The sequence below is a fragment of the Phaethon aethereus genome (assembly GCF_964289735.1).
Source record: "Phaethon aethereus genome assembly, chromosome: 21".
NCBI classification, from domain to species: Eukaryota; Metazoa; Chordata; class Aves; order Phaethontiformes; family Phaethontidae; genus Phaethon; species Phaethon aethereus.
In genome coordinates, this window is record NC_138597.1 from 5,977,610 (window position 1) to 6,000,516 (window position 22,907).

The 22,907-nt window shown below is 58.5% G+C and overlaps 1 protein-coding gene across 1 annotated transcript in view; it reads left to right on the forward strand.

Moving 5' to 3' along the window:
- Positions 1-22,907, forward strand: part of AGRN (agrin) — a gene marked incomplete at both ends in the record, with an annotated part of 122,792 nt that overhangs the window by 36,446 nt on the left and 63,439 nt on the right. The window contains one exon of the mRNA XM_082009422.1: positions 10,630-10,650. Coding sequence (XP_081865548.1) covers positions 10,630-10,650 — 21 coding nt within the window. The remainder of the gene's footprint in view (positions 1-10,629; positions 10,651-22,907) is intronic.

Sequence of the window (22,907 nt, forward strand, 5' to 3'; positions counted from 1 at the left end):
AATGCCCTGGGGACCGGAGTGCTGCATCCTTGCCTTGTGTTCTGTCTTTTGCCTGGTCTCCCGAGCCCGGACTCATGCCGTAGTCCTTGGCCTTGATACTAACCACTGAGCACGATGGCTGTAGTTTGGTTCTTGTTACATCCTCTTGGAAGAGGGAGTGCTGTGAGAGGAGAGCCCCAAGAGCGAAGGCAGCCTCTGCCCTGGCTCTCCTTGCAGCTGGAGGGGCAGTGGTTTTCCCCATACGGGATACGTAAGAATGAGCATGTAAAGTGAACACTCAGTGCTGGTATTGTTGCTGGGAGTTTTTTGGGGCATATGTCTGTTCTGAAGCGCCCACTTGTTCCTTTACTGAGAGGAGAAAGGGGTCAACTTATGCTTAAAAGGAAAGCGTGAGGTTAATGGTCAGTGCATACAGAGCATTCTCGCTCCCTGGTAACTTCCCTTCTGGAAACAAAACCCTCATGGGTTTGACTTCGGTAAAGATCAATAGGATTTATAGAGGCTGTTCAAAATCTTCAGGGTCAGTTGGTCAAGTGGGGTAAATTGGGAGAGCTTTGCTGAAGGTTATAACACTTAATTGCTAACAGTGCCTCCAGTCTGGTGCTGTGATTTAATAGGAAACTTGACCCTCTCTGCAAAGCCTTTGGAGCCCATCCGTGCTGGGAGAGCAGCGTCCAGCAGCTGCTGAGGGTGCTGCTAAACAGCTCTCACAGAGAAGCCTGATAGGATTTGATAGCCTTGGCATCATTTTAAGAGTACTAGCACTAGCTCTAGCCTTTAATTTTTTTCTGATCTTTGCTGTTTTCCTTGTGTGCATTAGGTTGTCTGATGGCCCAACCAAGGGCCACCCCTCGTGTACTGCAGGTGCTCCAGGGAAGCACGTTTTTGCCTTTTAAAGAAAAGTTGGAGTCTTGCAATTTAGGAAGACCTATTTCTAAAAGCATTGCTGTTTGTCTTGGGTTTCCTGTTCTAGGGTTGTTCTCTTCATGAGAAACTGAACTGGACATGGCAGTTCGCTGTTAGGAAGGAGGTGGGCAGCTGCCTGCGGAGGCTGGGAGGGTGAGCGGGCCAAGCCCTTCGCTGCCGCTCTGGGAACGGAGCGCTGGCAGGGTGCAGGACACCCTTCTGCAGTGCCGCGGGTGTCCCGCTGTCCCCCGCGGCCGCACCAAGCTGTGCTCCCCTGCCTGCAGTGCCGGGGGCCGGTTTGGCTCGGGTGCTCCTGCAGTGCTGCAGTCATGTCTTCTTGCCAGAGCCACGGCTTCCTGGAGCACAGGGTGCTGGGAAGGACCACAGCCACCAGCATCAGGCCTCCTGGAAGCCACAGTGATAGTAGTGCTGCCCTTGAGTCGCGCGTCTGCCTGCCGCCCTCGGCAAGAGATGGGCTTATGCTGAAGGGTTTGGATCCCTCCTGCTGGGAGATGCAAGACCTCATTCACCTGTGAAGGGCCGTGCCCACCCGTGGATGCCCCATGTGAAGCAGAAGTAGCTGGGGAAGGAGGACACGACCTGACTAGTCTGAGGAGGGGGCCAAGGGGGCTGCTTGCTGGCTCAGTGCAGAGCCCGTTACCGTGCTCCGCTCTCGCGGGCTGCGGGGACGGGAGGAGCGGTAGCGAGATGGTGGAGCTTCGTGGGTTGAAGGAGGTAGGGGACATGTAGGATTTGTGCTGGAGTCAGGTGGGAGTGGGATTTGTAGGCTGATGACGGGGAGCAGCGAAGGATGTTATTTCTGGGTCTCGATTAAATGATTAAGAGGGAATTCTCTTTAGCCAGAGAGAACAGAGTTAAATGCTGTGAATGGAGGCAGCCGCTTGTGCTGTCTGCCCTACGTGGGACTCTGGCAATGACAATTCTCCAAAGGGAAAGAGAATGAATTTTAATGAAATCTTGAAAGACTTTAAATTTTCATGTTAACTTCAATTATTCAGGACAGTCGAAAAGCAACTTTAAAGCTTCATAAAAAGAAAGGAAAATAAGATGCCAGTTTGACTTTTGCTTTTTTTTTTTTAAGATTAATTGATTTGCATTTTGTTCCACTGCAGCAAAACATGGACTTTTTAAAAACACTGGTGTTGGTTATTGCACCTGACAGCAGTGCTGAGGAGGAAGGATTTCGGGAAATGAATTATGTACTGCCTGGGGCGTGGTACAGGTACCGAAGCAGCCCAGTGGGGCAAAAGGCTGTGTTGTCAAGGACGTGGGGCGCAGTATCGGCGCTGGGCAGCTAATGGGGTTGCAGCCTGACCGCTGCACTGGCTGCTCAACCCAGAAAATTGCCTCTGCTTTGAGCCTCACCAGTTCCGTGCCATGCCTCCGTCAGCAGGCAGGACGGCTGGCTCAGAGTGCTGGACTGCGTGTCCCTGGCCGCTGGCCGGAGGCGTGGGACGTGGTCCTCGGCTGAGAAACGCAGTCCCGCTTTCTGACCTAGGAAGGGCAGGTACGAGCCGTGGCTCGTACCGAGCGTGATGCCTGCCCGAGGCTCTGTCCCTGCCGACACTGGGCCCTTCCACAAAGGGCAGCAGCCAAGCAGGGGTGCCTCTGCTGCGGTGGGCTTTCCACCCCGCTGCGCTCCCAGCAGCTGAGGCTGAGCCTGTGGAAGTGACTGTGATGGCGAAGAGGACGAGTGTGTGGTTTCACCCCCTCCCGGCCAGCTATACACAAGCTGTGAAAGCGCCGAGCGCTGTTCAGGCTCTCGGGTGGGTCTGGTCTGTCGCTGCCAGGGCTTGGGTACCACAGGACATCCATGGGCCCTGCAGGGTGGGACCCTCTGCCTCCGCAGTGACTTCTAGAGAGAGCAAAGGGCACTTCTTGTTATCCAGCCCGCAGTACAGGCGTTCCGAGTGCCACGCTGCGGAGGAGATCCCCTGGGACGGCGTGCTCAGGCTTGGCAGCAGTGAGCACGAAGAAATGGCTGGCGAAACACAGCGCTGCCTGCCTGCCGCCTGAGCCCGCTCCGTGGGGCGGAGGGAGCTCCGCTGCAGCGGAGGATCCCCGTTGTTCATGCTCAGGTGGGCCCCGCTGAACTGCAGCTGGCTCTCAGTGGGGACCGTGCCCGGTGCTCTGCCACGACCCTGCCTCCTGCGTCGAGCGGCCTCGGCCTTCAGGGTGACCGTTCCACCGGTTCCAGCAGCCTGCTGTGCTGCAGCCGTGGCGCGCTCCGCTCTGGGAGGGGGGATGCCATGCGCCTGCCCGTGCCCAAGGGCTTTGCTTGCTGCTGGTTGTACAGCTCCCTTGCTCGAACAAGGTGCTTGCTTCTAGCTTGAGCCTGTGGTCTTCCTCGCTCGTCTGTCGCTAAGCCCAGGGCATCTGTCTGCATTTTTGTTTCGGATCACCAGCAGGCTGGTGCCTTGCCTCCCTTTGCGGGTGCCCCACTGGTGCAGAGGGGCTCCATAGCACAAACACGTCTTTTATTCCCTGCTGCTGAGAGCTGCCAGGCCTGGCACTCTTCCCAGAAAGCAGCGCTGGTTTAGAACATAAGCAGCTATTGTCTTAGCCCTGGAGACTGCGATCTGAGCTCTGGCGCTGCGACGGGAGAGGGGGTACAGCCTGCTAAAGGGACTTGAGAAAGGAGCCCAAGGAATACGGGAGATTTGCAGGCTCTCAATTATGCTCGTCTCACCAAAAATAATGCAGGTGCCTGCTCCTCCTTTGACATTCGAATCGCTCTTCCGCCCTGCCCTCGGGGGGCGGCTGTTACGGTTAGTTTATGTCTGGCAAAGAGTGGGTCCTTTGTCTGGAGGAGGAAATGGGGTGGAGGGAGGAGTGGTCCTACAGTAAGGGTCTCCTGGGACTATGCCCCAGCTGGGTCTGGGGTCCCTCACGCTACCCCTGTCGTAGGGATGGGCACTTGGGACAGGGCCGTGGACTCGCCCACCTCCGTAGCGCGGCAGCAGAGCGCCTCGCTGCTGGCGAGCGTCGCGCGGCAGGTAGCACCCTCTCCCGTTCAGCTTTGTGTCCGTCTGGCTTGTTCCCCTCGCCGAGGGACGTGTCGGGGGGGGGTTCTGGTGTGGGCCTCGAGCACGAGGTGTGCTGCTCCCCAGGGTTTTCTGCCTTGGGGTGATCCCGCAGCAGGAGCGGGATGGGATGAGGCCAACTGGAGGACAGCAGTATGGCCCAGCTGGGCACGCGGGCTGCTCCACCGCCCGCGGCTCCGCGCTGTTTGACGTGTGACCAAAGCTGGTGCAGAATTATGAAGGCAGTATGCTGTAAATCGGAGATTCTGCCTGCGCTTTTATTTGGAGAAGTTGAAATTCAGCACAAGAACAAAGGGATGATTGAGTAAAATGGATAGGTGGTAAGTTGTCACCTGATGGGGGAAACTTGTGTGGCACGGAGAAAATAATGGCTCTCGATGCCACAGGGACATGGAGGGACGCTTGTCCCGTCCCTGGGGCAGCTCATGACTATGTTGCCTTGTTTTGGGTCTCCCTGTTCCAGGGAACAGACACAGCAGTTCTGTGCAAGGACCTGATTGACCTGTTCTTATTTGTGTCTTTGGCTTTGATTTGTTCTGGGCTCAGCCCTGTAATCCGAGGAAAAATCACTCCGTAGGTACGATTACAAGCAGGGATGGTTGGGTAAGTGAAGCCTAGAGTCCCTGCCAGATCCTCTAATCAGCCCTGAGTTGCAGGGAAGGAGACGAGTTCCTGGAGTGTCCTGTGCCTGTTTTCCTCCTTGTGAAAGCAGGGAGGGTGCAAGGGAGCTAATCATGAGGCTATTTCACGAGTCATTTGGCCGTGATGAGCCACGCTTAAGAAAGAGGGTTTGAGATGCTGAGTGGTTTTTTTGGCTTAATCTGCTGGAGTGGTGATCCTCTGCCACTCTGCAGGCTGATGGCTGCAGCCAGCCCAGTCTGAGTAAACTTTCCCTGGCTTCAATAAAAATGTTAGTGTAGTAGAGACTCTGCCCTGTGGGTTTTTTCCTCCCTCCCACCAGCGCGTCCTGGTACCCAACCCATGGCAGCTTCTTAAAAGTGTGTTTGGTGGTGGCACAGAGGGGAAACCTCAAATCCTTGCAAAGCAATTACTGCTAATGAGACACTTCCTACACATCTGGTTTCAATTCTGGCTGTGCTTTGGGGTCTGTTCTTCAGAGCTTGGGAATGGAGGAAGGTGGGAAAATCCCTGCCGCCTCTTCTCCCTTCAGCAGCACCCTCCTCCCAAGGTGGCAGTTGGGCTGCTCGTAGCTCCCATCTCGCTTGCCAAACCTAAACAATTAGCACACAGAATTGCACCTCTCCAGGGAGGTTGAATTTCAGCAGCAGCAATTATTGGATGCTGATCGCACACCAATTGATTGATATGTTTTTGAGAGCGAGTGTAATGTGTTTAATTAGGGTGTAATTTACAAGAGCGGGGATGCCTGGATGCCCCAGACTTAAAACTTCTAAGTGCCAACTGCAAAAAAAAAAAAAAAAGGAGAAATTTTCTTTTTTGGTGTGCGATGGCTTGGGTTTCATTTCTTTGTGTAGGGATTTAATGTTACATTAATGGAAACTGTTTCTGGGCGTTCTGACTTTCTCCAGCCCCTCATCTCGGTCGCTGGCCGCAGAAGGTGCAAGCAGAGCTGCCCGTCCCTGGGGGCTGAGCTGTCAGCCCGCCCGGCCGCCGGCACTGCCTGCCCACTGCGGCTGGGAGGTGGGTGCCTGCATGCCCCTGGCTTTCAGTGCAGCCTTGGTTCCCAGTCCCCGAGCTCTTCCAGAGGTCCCACGCTGGCCTTACGTGGATTAGGGCAGCCCGAGCCACAGGGCTTCAGCTCTGGTTTCTGACCATTCAGTTCAGGTCTCTGTCTGAATGCAGATTTGCGTGGATCCTGGGCCCCTCTGGCTGCTGGTTTTGGCAGCCGAGTGCCTTGTTATCTCAGTACAGAGTGTGGCCTTGGAGCAGGATGCTGAGAAACAGTAGGGAGGGTCACAGAGAGAGGGATTTCAGGAAGTCTGTGTTGCTTTTGTGCACTGAGCAGCGGGAAGGTGGCGTGGGAACCCTTGGCTTGTTTCCTTGGGAATGAGACAGTCCAACCTGCATCTTACTGGCAGTCTTATCAGGGACATTAGTGTGAAGGCAAAGAAAACACCATGCTGTTGGGTTCCTGGGATTCATCGGGGATCCCTCCCGCTCCCTCGGAACCTGTGTCTTGTGGCTCTGCGGGTGGCCCAGCTTCCTCCCGTGGGTCCCGGTGGGCAATACCCACCTGCTGTGCTCTTCACTGGCACACACTGGGTTCCTGCTTCGAAGGAAGAATCACAGAATCATTAAGGTTGGAAAAGACCTTTAAGATCATCAAGTCCAGCCATCAACCTAACACCATCGTGCCCACTAAACCATATCCTGAAGTGCCATGTCTACATGTTTTTTGAACACTTCCAGTGATGGTGACTCCACCTCCCTGGGCAGCCTGTTCCAGTGCTTGACTTGCAGAGGAAAACCCCTGCCCTGTGTAGAGCCCTGGGGTTGAGCCCACATTGGGCTAGCAGTTGTCTTTCTGCAAGGCCAACTTACAGGGCCTCCTCTTCAGGTTGGGACCTCCAAGCAGGGTTTTCCCAGAGGACAGCTTGCCTTTGGTGAGGTCTTCTGACCCGGGCAGCAGGGAAATGGTGTGGGATATGTGTTGGTTGAGTGTCTCAGGAACTGAGCTGTTAAGCAGGAGATGGTTCTGGCCTTGAAACAGCTGTGTGGGTGACTTGTCCAAGTCACATGTGGTTTCTCAGAAGTACCACTGTTCATGATGTAGTAGCTCAGCCCCTGGCCAGGAGTAAGTCAAAAAGCATGTACTGGGTGCTCCAGAGAGGCTGGTCTGCTCCATTCCAGCCATGGCTGCACTCCCCGGGCATGGCATGAGCACCAGCTTCCTGCTCCACATTGCTTCTCTGCAAAACTCGTGCGTATTCCCCTGCTCAGAGTGTGTTTCTGTCCAGGAAAAGTTTCTGCAGTCAAGTGCCTGACCTTGGAACAGAGCCTCCTGTTCTCCTTCCTTTTTTGTTTTATTTAATATGTAGTAAAATAAACTTATTTTCCCCTTCTTGATGTTAACAGCTGCTTCACTGAGCCACAGCATGATGAAGGGGAAAATCAAAGCACAGTGACATTTGCTGGAGTTGAAAGGCAGGTCAGGCTCTGGGGCTACTCATCTCAATTGCACTTTTGTTCTAAAAATGAGGGAGATGATGTGCACCCTGCTGGACTGGCGTGATCTCCTGAGCCTTGGGAAGGAGGAGCGGGAGCTGTGGGGTGGAAGCTCTGCAGGTCAGAATGTGTGGGAAGGTGCTGGGGTGTCCAGGACTCCATCTGGCGGTGTTGGCACTGGAGCAGCGTTGCGTGGGCGGGTGGCTCTTGCTGAGCAGAAGAGCGATCTGGGCTGCCTTCAGCTCCGAGGTCTCCGTGAGTCACAGGCTCCATGGATGGGGTCAAGTGTTCAGTCTCGCTGTGGCACTGCCAGCCCAAGTGCGTCTCAAGGCCCTCGTCCCTTCTGGGATCCTGTTCCCCACCCATACACTAGAGCTAGCAGCACTGCAGGGGACACGGACCCTTTTCTCCAGCTGGAGCAGCACACGTGTCTCTTGTCCTGGTGCTGCAAAGCTGCAGTTCCCATTTCCTGAGGGCTGCAGCACTGAAGTTGGCAGCTCTGTGGGGGTCTTGGCCAGGCAACTTCATCTTCTCTTTGTTGCTGTCTCGCTCCTTCTGGTTTTCCCCTGGCTCTGAACAGCAGCTGCTGTTTCAGTCCCGGCAAACATCGGGTTTTGGTACCTGCATATGAAAGCTTCAGTAGCTATCCCGTGGGCAGACAGTGACGCTTCATTACCCAGCACAAAGCCCCAGCCGGACCCGAGGGTCTCCACACCCCAGTTACACCTACCTGCAGGGGCCGCAGGGGTACCTTAAAGAAGAGGTGCTGCTTTGGGAATGCCGTGCTCTGGCACAGGGCAAGTGAGGTCTTCTGTTTCCAGCTTGCCCTCTGTTCTGTGCATGCTACGCACCTCTGCCACAGTTTCTCACCCGGTGGCCTCGGGCATGTCGCTTGTCCTGTGTGCGTTAGGTGATGTGGTCTGGACCACCTCGCGGGGGTGCGATGGAGTGACGCGGTGCCCTGCCGGCGGGGCTCCCTGGGGTGCCGGTGCTGTGACGCTTGTGCCAGCGGCTGAGGGGCCTGCCCGCTGTGAAGCAGTGAGGTGAGAAGCGCTGTGTGCGCGGTAAACGATGTGTGACCCAGTGTTGTGCGGCCGGGCAGCTGCTGGCTCTCTGCACGAGGCGACCGGGCTGAGCTGGGGGAGCTGCCTGACACCCGCGTGACAAAGGCGGGGGACCTGAGCTCCACGGCAATGTCCCCAAGATACGCAACGTCTAACGACTGCCCACGCTCTCTGCCCCGCAGCGACTGCCTCTGTCCCACACTGGCATCCACGTCCTTTCCCTTGGCAAGGAATATCAACGGAGTGGAATCCCCTGAAACACAGCGGGCAAGACAGCTCTGTAGAAACCCCAGCCAAGCACGCCTTGTCCCCAGGGCTTCTGTACCTGAATGCCTCAGGAAAAGCCCCTGACCCCTCCCTGCACAGTGGCAAAATCGAGTCTATTCTGCCGTCCCAAACGCCTTGCTGCTGCTCTTGTGCTTCCTTTGGCCTTGGCAACAGGGCTCTTCAGAGGTGCTGCTTTGGCAGGAAGGAGCTCTCCCGCTGCTCCCCAGGAGCAGCAGAGAGAAAGGTGGGCCCCGTTCCCTCTGGCAATCCCAGGCCGTGCGGTCCAGAAGAGCCGTCTCTTCTGCCAGGTGACAAAAGGATGTGATGGACATAGCACAATCCACGTAATCGTAATTTAGAGGCATCAGAGGGAAGGAAGGGAGTGAGTGCTCGGTCCTGCAGCCAGACACTAGTATTTTGTCTGCACCAGAGCTGGCCATGGGGTCTTGGCTTTTATTTCTGTTTTTCTTTCTCTTTTTACAAATTAAAATCCCAAAATAACTGTGCTGCTGTGGGATATTTTTAAGCTGTTTTTCCTTTCTTCCTTGCATCTCCCAACAGCTTATAGCTGAGAGGGCTCCCAGTTGCCAGTGGAGAAGGCTGCACGTCACTTCCTTGGCATGGGGCCGTCTCCAGCCCTCAATGCTCACTTTGTTTTTCCCCGAATAGTCTCAGTGAGCTGTTGGAGCTCCTCACAGTGTCACACTACCCATGTCCCACAGCCCATTGTGGGAGCTGCTGCTAACGTGGCACGCAGAGCACAGGGGAGGCCACAGTGCCCCTCAGCCTGGGTACCGGGGCAGTGGATGAAGTGCTCAGTTCCAGCTGCATCCTTGCCTTCCTCCTCCTCCGTGTGTGGCCCAGCACACTCCCTTTCCCTGGGAAGTCTCCCACCTCCCTCCCCTGCATCCCGTCCCATCCTGTCTGGCCAGGACTTGGTGTCTGTCCTCTTTCAGCAGCCTCCAAGAGCCCAGGCTGAGAAAAGCACACAAGCAGCACCGTGTCCTCCAAACTCCACCTCGCTCTTAACTGTCTAGTAGCTAGTGTGTGGTCCTGTAAGGAGGCAGAGTGGTCTGGGTGGAATAGAAAAGAGGGGTTAAGAGTTGTATTTCGTACTAGAAGATACCCATGGTCTGGTGGGACACAGGACAGCTGCTATGTCCGTAGGCATCTAGAATGAATGCTGTAACAGTTACAGGACTTCTACGCTGCCATAGATTACTTGCAGATAAATAAGCTGTGCTCCTTAACAACTACGAAAATGCTCGGCTGTTTAACTGTTAGCCTTCTCCTTCATCATGTGTGGTGGGAACCTTGTTTCATCTTGTGCTCTGGCTTCCTAGACTTCAAAAGTAATTCTAGCTCAGGTGATGTATTCGGATAGGAGGTACCAAGCTCGATGGTAAAGGATGTGCCCCTTTGAGTTGGATGGGAAACATCTGATCCTTGGTAGCCTGTGTGGGGAGGCTGGCGTGGCTGTGGATAGCTCCAGGCTTAGGTCCTGAATGTTTCCAAATTGTGAGTTTGGTTTCAGAAAATCACCTATTGACAAGGCAACCCATGAAGTTGAACAGTTAATGCACGTTGGCTTCTGAGTCTTTGGCTGCAATTTCTACTTTTTGCAGGAGCTCCTTTAGCCGTCCTTGTAACGAAAGAGTGCAGGCTTCTCTGTGGATCAAATCGACTGCGGTATCTAATCCAGCATGCTTGTGTTGTGTGGCCGATAGTCAGCGATCAGCGCTGAGGTGTTCCTCACAGGGTTTTTGTTGTTGTTTGCACACATTTAGTGTTCTGGTTCTGGGGCTCCCCATTTCTCCCTTGTTTTGCTGCGCATGATTTAGGCGGTTGCGGTGTGCAGTATCATTAGCAACATCAGGATCCTGCTGTTTTCTGTCGATCTGCAGATTTCAGAGCCCACTGTGCCATGAAAACGTGTTTAAATCAGCGGGCTTAGAAGGCCAGCAACCTGGCCACGATATTCTGGGGTGATCTGGGAGCTAGTGCCCAGTGCTGCCTGGAAAGGGCTGGAAGAGGTGGATGGAAGCTGCCCCAGGTGGTGTTGGTAGTGGAGCATTGGAGGAGGGGGCCGGGGGGAGGGCAGGAAAGTTTGGGTTAGCTGCCTGTTTTCTTGTTTCTAACTGTTTTGTTCTCTCCTTTTTCTCCTCCCCTGCTTTCTAAAGAACATAGGAAGCTTCTTGCTGGTAAGTGGTGGTGTGTCATGCAAAAAAATACCATTTTTTCCATCCACCATCAGACTCGCTGACTAGTCCTTGTCATTCTTCCATCCACCCAGGAAGTGCTGGAGCAATAGAAACCTTCTGGAGGTGGGTACGGGCACACCCATCCCCACGGCCTCTTGGCTGCAGAGTGTGCGCTCACCTCAAAGGGAGCTATTGCTTTTAGATCACAGTTTGAAGAACTGTTTTCCCCTCTGCCTCCTCATTGCCCGGCCTTGACACTGTTGCCTGGGCTCCACTGGATTGCCGCTGTCCTCGCACAAAGCGGGCGACAGCTGCTGTGGCACCAAGCCTCTGGAGCGCTGTGGGCACGAAACTGTGATCTAAGGACACCGCTCACGTAGTGCTTGTCTCATACCCGACTCCATCCTCAGCCTCTCACCTTCACCAGCTTCCTGGGGAGGGCGGGGGAGGGCACTGTCCCAGCTCGTACTGGAGGTAAAATGGACGGGTTTGCCTGTTGACCTGGCCTGGGGGTTTTGTGGCATGTGCTGCGCCTGATGCAGGTAATGAACGAGGGCAGAGCATTGCTGCCAGCAGTCGAGGGCAGAGGCTGCGTGTGCCCCCGTCCAGGCTGAGCTGTGAAGCTGCAGGTGTGGGCCAAACACACCACAGACAATTCTGGGCGTCTTTCTAGCAAAAGTAAGTGAAGTGTGGGCCTGGGGCAAAGCCCCTAAGGTATTCCTGTCCCTGTTCCTCTGGTCCCCTTGCTTCACCCGCCCTGCACAGTGTCAGCAATGGCTCAGCTCTCCCTCAGCTGTCATCTGCGTGGGCAGTTGTTTTAAACGGCGAATCCCAGTCATTAAAACAAACCATGTGCGTGCCCTGGCTGATGAGAGCAGCCCTTGGTGGGCGAGGGTGTACGCGGCTGCAGGCTGGCTGGGTGCCCGCTTCCCTGCGATCCCTGGTGCTGGGAATCCCGGCGGCCCGGGAGCCTCGCGGCCAGCTCCTTTGTTTGGTGGCTGCGGATACAGAGCGTATGTAAGGCAGGCGTTTGGCATGTGGTTGGGGCTGGCAGTTCCTCTCGCGCCCTCCCCCTGCACGCGTGAGCCCTTGCGCAGATCTGTCGGCAGCGCGGCTGCCTTGGGCCGGAGGACGGGGCAAGCACGGTGCCGCCCTGTGCCGCTGCCCCGCTCCGGCACACCCGGGCAGCTGCCCTGCTGCGGCTGAAGCGCCCAGGTCCGTGTTTGCCGTGGACACGCAGCCTGTCCCCAGCTTGTACGGACGGGCCTGGGTGTGGAGGTGTCAAAATGCTTCTCTGCACCACCTTTGACTTTGGGGCTGCTCTTCTGCCCTCACTGTGCTCATCCTGAGACCTTTAGGTTTGCTGCTGACTCCCATATGTAGCTGGAGGAGCAGCTGGCTTTTTGGTGTGATGTGGGGCACTCTGGAGCTGTGGCAGCTCGGCCAGCTGCAGTCTGGGCACTGCGGCTAGCTGCCTCAAACCCCGCTGAACTGAGGGAAAGGGAGTTGCACTGGGACTGGACCAGCTCTGGCTGGTGAGCTGTTTAAAGCTATTGCTGCTGTATTTCCTCCTTGTTTTGTGCTCCTCATTATGTATAATATATAGACTGTATTGTGCAGATCGGGATGGGTAGGCTAAGGGTTTGTTTGGAAATGTGCCCTCGCTGCAAAGGCGCTGGAGAGGGAACAGAGGGACATAAAAGTTTTATTGAAAGCCGCCCACTCCTGGCCTGGACCCCGGGCCTCTCTGGGCCCGGGAGGAGCGAGAGACACACGCTTTCCGAGCCGACAGCATCCCCTGCCGACTAATGCTTCCCGTGCCTCAGCCCCGAGATGAATAAACAGAGGAGTCGAGAGCGTCCTGCTCTTCTGGATGCCGGCAGCCCCACCGCCTGGATGCTCTTCACTGCTTGCCACACTGGCACGTTTTACTTTCAGCTGTGTGTGGCTGACAGTGCCATAGCTGGTGCCTGCTTTTCTCTCTCTGAGAGCAGGTGAGCAGGAGAAAAAGGATCTGAGTTCCCGGGGCTGCTCGCTCCCCTTTGCCGCGCCCCCATCCAACACGCAAGCCCCTCCGCAGCGCCTGTGAGCGGTCTCCGAGCAGGGCTGAAGTCGGTCAGAGGAGAGGGTGTCCCTTCCCTTCCGCTCCTTCCCGTCGGTAGGCTCTCGCAGCTCTCCCTGCCTTCCCGATCCAGCTGGAGGGCACGTGCATGCGCACGGTTTTTGCTGGCTGTGTTACCTTTCTCCTTTCTAGTGATGTGCTTGAGCCTTTCTTCTCACATTACTGTGTAGCTCGGGGGGCTTTGCTCTCCCCAAGGAAGCAGCCTGCGCTGTTTGTCTGAGCACCACGGCCGCGGAGCTGGGCGACGGGGCTGCGTGTCCTCCCCTGCGCTGCGAGAGGGGACGACGCTGCTGCCTCTCGCCCTGCTGGTGAGTCCGGCTCTGCGCATTCCCAGAGGCCTGTCTCGCACCGCTCCGCAGCTCTCGTGGTTTGTCCACTTTATGGGAAGTGGTTCACAGAGCTCCACTGCACCGGACGGCTTGGACCAGGGTGTGGGGCTGACGCTCCTCTCTGTGGTGGGCGGCGGGCACAGCCAGGACCGAGCGGCTGTCTCGGAGCCGCTCTGCGGGAGCACCGCGCCCTGTGGGCGCTGGTGCTGACGGGCACAGAGCTGCATCACGCGAGGGCACAGCTGTAATTTCCAGCCGGCACAGGCTCTCTTGTGGCTGGACTGCCTCTTGGGAGGGTGCAGTGAGAGCGCTCGGCTGGCCCGACTCTGCTGCTGGCCCAGGGTAGGAGCAGCGTGAGGAGTCCAGCCGAACCGGGGGCACCCCGCTGCTCCCCAGCGGAGCCCTGGCTGGGAGGAGGTGGCAGAGAGCCGCCGGGCTGCCCTGTGGCATGGCGTTCGGCTTCTGCCCTCCAGAGCAGCTCTGGCTGAAGGCTGGCAGGCCCTTTTCTGAATATTGCTCCCAGCGCTCCCTCTGCCTGCAGCTCTTCGTACAGCTGGCGCGGCAAGCGGATGCTTCTGCTGTCAGGATGTCTCACCTTTCCGCAGGGTATGTGCTGGCCATTCCTGCATCACCCCACTGCCGCCGCTCAGCTCCTTGAGTGCTGGGCTGGGCGGGTGGGAATCGAGGTGTTCTCATGAGGTACCTCTGCTTTCATACCCTCCGCATGCCTGGTTCTCACTAGTTGGGCTCTGCTGATGCAGTTCTAGGACTCCGAGGCCCGTATGAGGTCACGGGCAGTGCCCTAACTCTGGCCAATGCTGTTCTTTCAGGCAGACCCAGGATGAGGCATACCCCCACCCCTGTTGCTGAAGGATGTCATTCATTGTCTGGAAGCACTGACAGCTGCTTTCTCGGTGGGAAGGTATCCAGAGTGCCAGGGATATGTGCTAATTTTAGCCTGCTGGGTGTTTGCTCCAGAAATGTGCTGTAGGTTTGTTTCATCATTTTTCTACTGTTTTTTCCTATTTGCACCCACCCCATGTTATCATATCCTTGAGGAGCTCTGCAACACCAGCTGATCCTCACGCCCCCCTTGCAGATGAACGAGTTTACATCAGCTTGCAAAGCAACTGGTGTGTGTTTGGAAGAGGGTTGGCAGAAGTGATGACTTAATCAGCACACAGAGAGGCTGGACGGCTCACTCTCAGCTGCTCCAGTAGTCAGGAGGGGCTGCTCTTCTGGTGGAGGGAGTTGATGCTGTCCCGGGGAACAGTAGCCACAGGACAATGTAAATTCTGGGCTGACTGTAGCCCCTGAGGTGCTTGAAAGGTTGGTTTGTCCCCCAGCAAGGGAGAGGCTTCCCTTCCTCATCACCCTCGCGTGGCTCTAACACCATCCCCTCCGCGCTGTGTCAGCGGGGACGCTGCGGGGACGCTGCGGGCAGCCCCAGTGCGCTGCTGGTGGCCCGGCTCTCAGCCGCAGTGTCTCACGGCGTCGGCTGGTGACAGCAGCAGGTGGCACTGTGAGCCTGCCGAGGGGCTGCGGCTCGGGGCACGCCTCCAGCCTGCGCGGCCGCAGCCTCGGGTCTGGGGTGCTGCGGGCACCCTGCCCCGGACACCCTCGGGGCGCTGGGGGGACAGACTCAGGGGGCCTTCGTCCCAGCATCACCCTGGCTCACCTCTCTCTGGCCCGGGTGCCGTGCTCAGCATCGCTGCGGCATGCAAGTGCTGCAGTGGGCAGCTGCCCTGGCAGCGCAGCGAGCCAGCGGGCAACGCGGTCCTCCTGGGAACCATGGAGGAGGGAGGCAGAGGCCGCTGAAGGCGTGAAATCCCTTGCACGGTGCCGTGGTCTGGAAAGTCCTCTTGGGCTGTGGGTGCAAGCCCAGCTGCCTCCTCTGGGGCCTGCAAGCTGGGCTCGCAGGCAGCAAGGAGTTGGAGCCGGGAGTGCGGGTGCCAGCGGGAGCCCAGCAGTCCCTGTGAGCAGTCGCCCAGGGCAGCGCTTTACCTTTGCGAGGGCAGAGGATGACAGGGCTGGGTGAGGAGTGCTTGGGCTCCTCGGCCAGGACAGCGGGGAGCCGTGTGGCTTAGCGCTGAGATGCGTTGCCTTCCTGCCCTGGGTTGCTTTTGCTTTGCTGTGTGTCTGCTTTTGGGCAGCAGCCCTGTACGTTTAGATCTGGACACAGAGTTCTGTGTGCAAACCTTGTTTTATTTTTTTCTTTTTCAAGGCGGGAGGCAGAGACATCATGAAACCCATTCACCATTGCGTATGGGTGGCTAGGTGGAAGAGGTGTGGGCGTTGTGCCGCGCGTGTGTGGGAGCATCTGTTAACGGAGGGGCTGTCTTGCACTTGCAATGCAGCACGTGCACAGGCTGTGGCGTGCAGGCCACCAGCTTGGAGAAGGGCCTGCGGCCCTGGGAGAGGGTACAGAGACCTGTATTCCCCGAGGCGCACGCCTGTGGCCCGCTCCAGTGCTCCATGCTCAGGCATCCCTAAGCGCATCTGGAAGGCAGCTGCATGGTCCAGTGTCGTGTGGTAGGAGGGGACTGTTTCAGCCAAAAGTCATTAAGTGGGGAAACCGTCCTCTTCAGAGGAGGCAGCCAGGCACCCCTTGTCCAGTGCCACCTGGCATGGCTGTTTGTTAGGAATGGTGTGAATTAATACCCCTTTCCACTCCCAGCACATGTGCCAACCTAGCCACGAGGCTGGCCACCCCAGCCCCATCTCCTGCACCCGCTCCCCCATCTCCCATTGATAGGGTTTAAAAGCTCTTTATTTCCAAGCGCTGCTCAGTAGGAGTCAAGCTGGGTCCTGCCAAGTGTTAAATGAAATAATTAAAATTCCCACTTTCTCCCCCTCCTGCTCCTTTCTCTGTAATGCGGATAATTAGCCTGTAAAACTGCAGGAGGGGATGGGGAAGGGAGAACGTGCAAACGCCTTCTGCAGGCTCCCTCTGCCGCCTCCTCCTCTTCCCCCTCCCCGCAGGAAGCGCAAAATGGCTCTCTAGCCATTGGGTGCAGCCAGATAAATCCCAATTAGCTCCCTGCCAAACAGGATTATCGAGAAGGGAGCCAGGTGGGTAATCAGCCTGGCAACAGCAGGAGCTGGGGGCTTCTGCAAGGTTTCTAGCTCGGTGAGGAGGGAGAGATTGACAGCTGTCAGTCAGATCCCAAAGTAGCACTGATTTTTGGTGTCGCAGGCGGGTACCTGGCATCTGGTGGGCAGAAATGGGGAGGCGAAGGAAATGAAATTAGTGTCTCCTGCTGGTGTTATCTCTTCCCAAGTAACTGGCAGCTCGAGGGCATGGGGTCCCCCAAGATGCCTGTGAGCCTCCCCCATCTTAGGTCAGCTCAGAGGTGCAGGGCAGCGTGCATGGGTCGTGCCGCTCCCAGCGCCGACGGGCCCTGGGATGGAGTACGTGTGTCCTGCCAGCTCCGTGCTTCAAGAGCAAGAGGATAAAACTACTGTCCTGCCACGCTGAGCGCGGCCAGCTGCCCCTTCTGCCTGTCTGCTGCATTTTGGCAGCAGCTGTGACATCCTCGCTGTGAAAGCCCAGAAATAAACCCATTAATGGCGCTAGGCTTTAAACTGGCTGGTGACCACACGGAGGCCTTAATGCATTGAACACTTTCATCTAGAAAACTGGGCAGGGGTGAATGTGGATGAGCTCAAAGATGATGTTTTCTTGCCTGTAGTAGAGGAATAGCAGCTATGTCAGAGAGAGTTAAATTGGCCTGCTGTCCCCTGTCCCTCCCTCTTCTTTCCAGGCAGCCATGGTGACTTTCTGCCTCTTGCACCCCGCTGGGGCTGGCCCTCCTCCGAACACCTGCAGCCTTAGCCGGGGACTGGTTGCAGTCCCGAGCAGGAAAGGGAGAAATGCCGTCAGCGCAGGTGCGCGGCATTGCTCAAGGCGGGGACGATGAGCGGTGGATGGACTGCTCTGGAGCCTCGGCACGGCTGAGGGATGAAGCCTCTCTGGCCGGGCTGGGCTGTCCTACGGCGGACAGAGCCAGACATAGAAGTACCGGGGCAACTGAGCTGTCCCTATGTCTCAGGTGCTTTTGGGTCTTGCACAGCCACCTCTTTCCACTTCAGAGTGGCCTGGAGCTGGTCGTGTGCGTTCCGTGCTGCTGGGCTCACTGGCTATCTCTTCCGAGCTGCTCACTTCGAGCCAAAGGCGGCTTTTATGTGCTCTTTCGCCTTGTCAGGTCTTGCTGTATTCTCCTGCCTGGTCCTTCGTGTGCCGGTGGCACAAGTGTAAAGGGAAGGGCTGAGTGTGCGTGGTGGGCATGGTCGGCAGAGGGAGTGGGTGGGAGAGTGACCGTGCCCGTGTACTGTAGCTGGCGCAAAAGGATGCGGGCATTTGTGAAATGCCATCACTGTACAGCGGTGTCTACATGCAGCCAGCTCTGGGGAGGGGGGGTGATAACAGACAAAAATGACAACCCACGTGGATGGACCAGGCAAGTGTGATGTCTCCCCAGTGCAAACTGCTCTTCTGGTTATAAAGTCTCATCTGAAAGACTTGTAAGGGGCAAAGGTGCAAGCGTTTGTCTTTGCCAAGAGGGTGATGAGCCAATCTGCCCGTGCTGGAGTTTGAACCTGCCTCCTCCAGGACACAAAGGCTGTTCAGATCTGAGGCAGTGCTGCCCCTAAAAGTGGCCTCCAAATGGCTGGAGGGGACAGAGTCCTTGCAGACCTGGGAAGAAAGAGAGGACTGTGCAGTGGCTGATTTGCATGTGCAAACATGCACACAGGAGGATGCAAATGTCCCTGCTTCCCTTTGGGGATTTTTTTTTTTTCTTTCTTTATTTGAAGCCAAGCCTTTGGTCTTAGCCTGCATGTGCTGGGACTGCCGGGGGAGCATGGCTCTGAAGCCCTCCCCGGGGATGGGGTTGTGGAGCAGGCGGGGAGGGGAGAGGAGTGCTGCTGGGCCAGCGTCAGCACAGCCGTGCCCTGCTGAAGGCATCAGGGAGGAGTTTGGCTCCTGTGTCCTGGGGCAGAGCAGAAGGATGCAGGACCAGGCCAAGGTGGCTACATGGTGACCAAGCGGAGGGGAGGGCCAGGGCACTGTGTTCGCTGTTTGGGGAGGTCTTGGCTTCTGTGACGCTCCAGAAATTCCCAGGGGGCTGTGGTAGGTGGGGAGGGTACTAGAAATGGGGCAGCAGTGGCAGGGACTTGAGCTTATCCTTTGAGGGAAAAATACTGGGTTGGAGGGGTGGGAGGTCTCCGCCCAGTGGCCAGGGCACTCTGACTCAGCCAGTCTTCATGCCCCATCCCCGGTGAAGGGAGGATTATTGTGCCATGTCCCAGGAGGCAGCCCTGTGGCCTCTGGTGCTGGCTGAGGAGCCCTTTTCCACCCGGCCCATCAGTGCTCTGCCTGGCAGGGGACTCTGCTTGCGAGAGGGCTCCTGAGGTGGGTTCCTAGCAGAGGTCTGCTTGGGAGAGATGGCTTGGCAGAGTGTTTCCCACTGAGCCCTCGTAGCACTTGGGCTCTTGGGGGCTCTGTGCAGCCCCTGTGTGTGTGGGGAGGAGAACAGCTCCTGAGGTGCATGCTGATCTGCCTTACTGCTTGGATGTGAGGCTATTGGGCACCCTGCTCGTGTGGGCTCTGCTCCTGGCAGGGCAGTTAGGATGCAGCCCGTGCCTTGCAGCAAGCAGGGATCATGTTCTGCAAGTCCCTGGGGAGGGAGCGATGCAGGTTTAAAAAGGAGCAATGTCTGAGACGTGACTTAGCTTTCTTTCCTCCTTTCTCTGTTTTTGTTCTTCCCTGTACTGCTCTTGGGAAGTTGCACCTGCAGTGCTGGGACACCCAGGATGCTCCCAGCCCATGTCTCCAGCAGAGAGGAGCAGTGTGGCTTTGTGGTGCGGCTGTAGGGCAGCTTGTGCCGATCCCACATGGAGACCCTGCAACTCGTGGTGCCTGACATGCCCTGCTAAAGGACCACCCAGTCTCCTCTGCATCTCCTCGCTGGAGGGGAGGGTGGGTGGATTCAGCTTTAGTGTTTGCGTCCCTCGGGCTCCAGGCGAATTGCCAAGGTGAGGGAGGGAGGGGCAGCACGGCAAGAGCAGGCTGGGGCTGGGAGGGGTATGTGCCATCAGCGAGGGTTATTCTCCCAACTCAAGTTGTTGTTGCCTTTTGGAGGAGTGGGTGGTGGGAATGCGGCTGTCCAGCCAGCTGGGCACCTCGCCGGGGAAGAGAGGGTCGTGCAGCCCCTGCAGCCGGCATCGCTGGCAGACCAGCTGTAGCTGCCTCACGTGGAGCTATGGCAGCCGGCCATCCCAGTAGGGAAGGAGAGAAGAGCGCTGCCGAGCCATGGGGCAGCACCACGGCCCGGGCCTGGGTGGTGGCTGCCAGCGGTGACTGGGAGGAAGCTGTGCTTCCCTTCCTGGCACCCGCTTGGTGCCGAGCAGGGGGAGACAGGAAGAACTTAAAGCAGCTTCTCTGCAAGGAGCTTCCCAGTTTGACTGCAGCGGGGTACCCACTGCCACATCTCCACAGTGCTCGTGTTGTCCTACAAGCATGGGTGTTTGAGGACTTCTTCCTTGCCTTGCACATGCCACAGCAGGGTACAGACAGCCCCTCTGCAGCACCTGGGGGGCAGGGGAGGCTGCAAGGGTCCTCTTGTCCCATGGCTTCAGTGATAAACCAGCCTCTGACAGTGCAGGGCTGTGTATGGTCAGCCCACCCTTGTGTTCAGGGGACTCTCTAACTGGAGGGCCTTCCTCTCACAGGGTTTTGTTCATGGAGCTGTTTTCTCCCTCCAGGCTAAGGAAGAGCTTTTAGGTTTGCTCAGGACGGTGGTGCCTTAGAGAGGAAGCGGCAGGTCACAGCACTCTAGATGCGTGGTACTGTGGGCTGGGAAACAGCGTGCCTGGAGCTGTGTGTTTTGCCAGGGATGCTGTCTCACCAGAGCCGGGGCTTCAGCCTGGAGAGGCGCTGTGGAGCGTGGGCATGGAGTGGAGGCTGTGGGAGCCTGGACTTGCCTTGTGGGTGCCAGGTATCTATGCCTTTGGGAGTGCTCGGGCTATAGCAGGGCAGCCCTACCCTGCCATTTGCTCTTGCCTTGATGCTGGACCTTCACTCGAGAAAGCTGGCTCTGGGCCCTGACCTCCCTCCAGGTTTCAGCTCAGCTTTCTTCTTGGCCGCTTTCCTGTCCTTGCTGGCAGCATCCTGCCCAAGGAAAGCGGTGACCAGTGGCGTCTGGCTTCCCGAGGGCAGGAGCGCCCAAGCAGGCAAGGAGAGGAGCAGCACAGCTTGATGCTGCGTGTGTGTCCCAGCGCCTCTTTTCTCCCCTCCCCTGGTCCAGCTGGCACGCTGGCAGTGCCAGCACGACCCTGAGCACGCAGCGGGTTGCAGCACCAGCCGGGTCCCTGTGGCCACAGCCCGGTCCTGCTCCCTCGGGACCAGCTGTGAAGGTGTCCCTCTCCACCGGGAATAAACATCCTAGAAAATGGTAACTGGGGGCTGCTCCTTGCGTGGATCTGCTGCCGCTGCGGTCCCTGGGGCTCTCGGCCCCCTCCGGGAGCCCGGGGCGGGGGCGATGCTGGGGAAGGCATCTCCGCCTCTCAGCATCTCGCGTGGTCCGGCCGTGCGGGGCGGGGAGTGGGGCTTTGTAGCGCGCTCCCGGGGGAGCGGGGCAGCGCGGCCCCGCCGCCTCCTGCTCTTTGTCTCCGCCGCGCCCGCTCGCCTTCGCCTCCCCTTTGTTGGCCGCCGGAGCGCTCGGGAGGGGCCCGCTCCCCCCGCTTGCCGGGGGGCGACCCGCGGCGCCCGGAGCCGAGGGGCGGGCGCGGAGCCCCGCTGCCTGCGGTGGGAGGGAGGACGGAGGGAGGGAGGGAGGGGGCCGCCGCCACCCCCGCGGGGCAGAGGAGCGGGCGGGGAAACTTCAGGGCGTGGGGCGGGCGCTCACGCGGCTGCTGGGGCTTCTTTCCTTGGTGCTCTCTTGTCTGATGCTGCGCGGCCCTTTCTCCGCGCGTGGGGTGAGCCTCGGGCAACGGAATTAGGTCTCCGAGCTGCCGCTGCACGCCGTGTGCCGCCGCTCCATGCCGGGCCCCGGGGGGAGCTGGACCCTCTGCGGGAAGGACTGGCATGTCCCAGCGGTGTGAGGAGGGGAGCCGGCCTGCCCCGGCCGCTGCCGTGGCGGTGACGGTGCCCGCGCTGGGCAGCGCTGCTCTCCGCCGGCCGGGGGCGGGGAGAGGCCGGGCTGCGGCCGCTTCTTGCTCACCGGAGGGCTGGGAGGGTGCCGGAGCGCTGGCGCCCGGCTCGGCTGAGGAGGGGCGGCGGCGGGGGAGCGCTGTGCACCGGCTGCCCTGGAGGAAAGCGGAGCCGAGCGGGGATGGATGTGCAGCGGCTGTGAAAGGAGCTTCGGCGTGGAAGGGAGAGCGCCTGCCCTCGCCCGGGGCGTGGGCCAACTGAGCGGCACCCTCGGGCGGCTCCCGGCTGCAGGGACCTGCTCCGGAGCCGGTGAGCCTGGGAGTGCCTGCCCCGGAGCGGCCGCAGCCGGAGGAGACGGCGGAGCGAGGCCGGTGTGGAGCCTGAGTGGGGAGCCGGGAGGCGGCTGCACGCTGGCGGGGCGGCGAGACCTCCGTTCCCCTCCCCGCCGAAAGGATACGGACGCTGCCAAGGCTGCGAGCCCGAGAGGGTCCCATGCCGGCACCCCTTGCACCGTCTCTGTCCCAGCACCACTCTCGGGAGCCAGCACGTGTTGGTGCTGCGGCAGCCTCCGCCGTTCCCACGCCGGTAGCAGCTTGTCCCCGTTCCGGTGGGCTTGGCTGCAGAACTTGAGCTTTCAGCACTTTTGCCTGGGGTTTAGTTCGCTTTCTGCTGGGCAGGTGTAGATTGATACCTCCCGGGCTGGGAGAGGGATTGCTGAGCTGGAGCAGCCTCGGACCTGACGCCTAGGCTGTGCCTCTGAGATGGCAGATGCGGGGACAAACTCTTGCTCCTGAAAGTGCCCCTGGCTTGCCCTGCCCTCCTGCGAGCGGAGGATGGGAACCTCTGGGAAAACTTAGGTCTTGTGGCTACCGAAGACAACTGGGGAGGGGGGAAGAGGGATCCACATCAGCCTTGTGGCTACTCTGCCTTGGATGGGTCAGTGGCAGGTTGAGCTTTGGCCCACAGTGTGACGGCCAAGCATGACGGCTTGCCAGTACCCCATGGCGCCGGGGGCCTTGGAGCGGGACCGGATGTACCAGCACAAGGTCTCCTTGGTGGTGCGGTATTTCATGATCCCCTGCAACATCTGCCTCATCCTTCTGGCCACCTCGACGCTGGGATTTGCCGTGCTGCTCTTCCTCAACAACTGTAGGTGTTCCTGGGTGCGTGGGAGGAGCAGGGGAGGGAGAGGCAGGGGTTAGGTCAGCAGCGTGCTGGGGCTCCGGCATGGGGGCAGCCCTCCCAACGCTGCCAGCCGCTGGCTGGGCTTCACCCTGTGCCCCGGCGCTTGTTGCTTGCCTGCTGCCATCTGGGGAGAAGCTGGGGAGGCGACGGCCCACTCCGCAGCTCTGCCCCACTTTTCCCTGGGATGATGTTGGCCCAGAACTGCGGAGCAGAGCTGCGAAAGTGGGCGTGCGTGGGCCAGACCCAGCTCCCCGCTGTGCACGGTGTGCTCGTGCTCTCAGCTGCACCAGCACCCTGTGTGTCCCATTCCCTCCCCCCAATACCGTGTCTCCCAACCTGCCGCTTGAGGTCTGAGTGTGGGTGATGCTCCTGGGGGGATGCAGTCAGTGGGTTTGCAAGGCAGGGGTCTCGGCAGGGCTGTGTGGGAGGTGAGGTGCAAAAGATGGGCTCCTGTGAGCCCTGCCCTGGC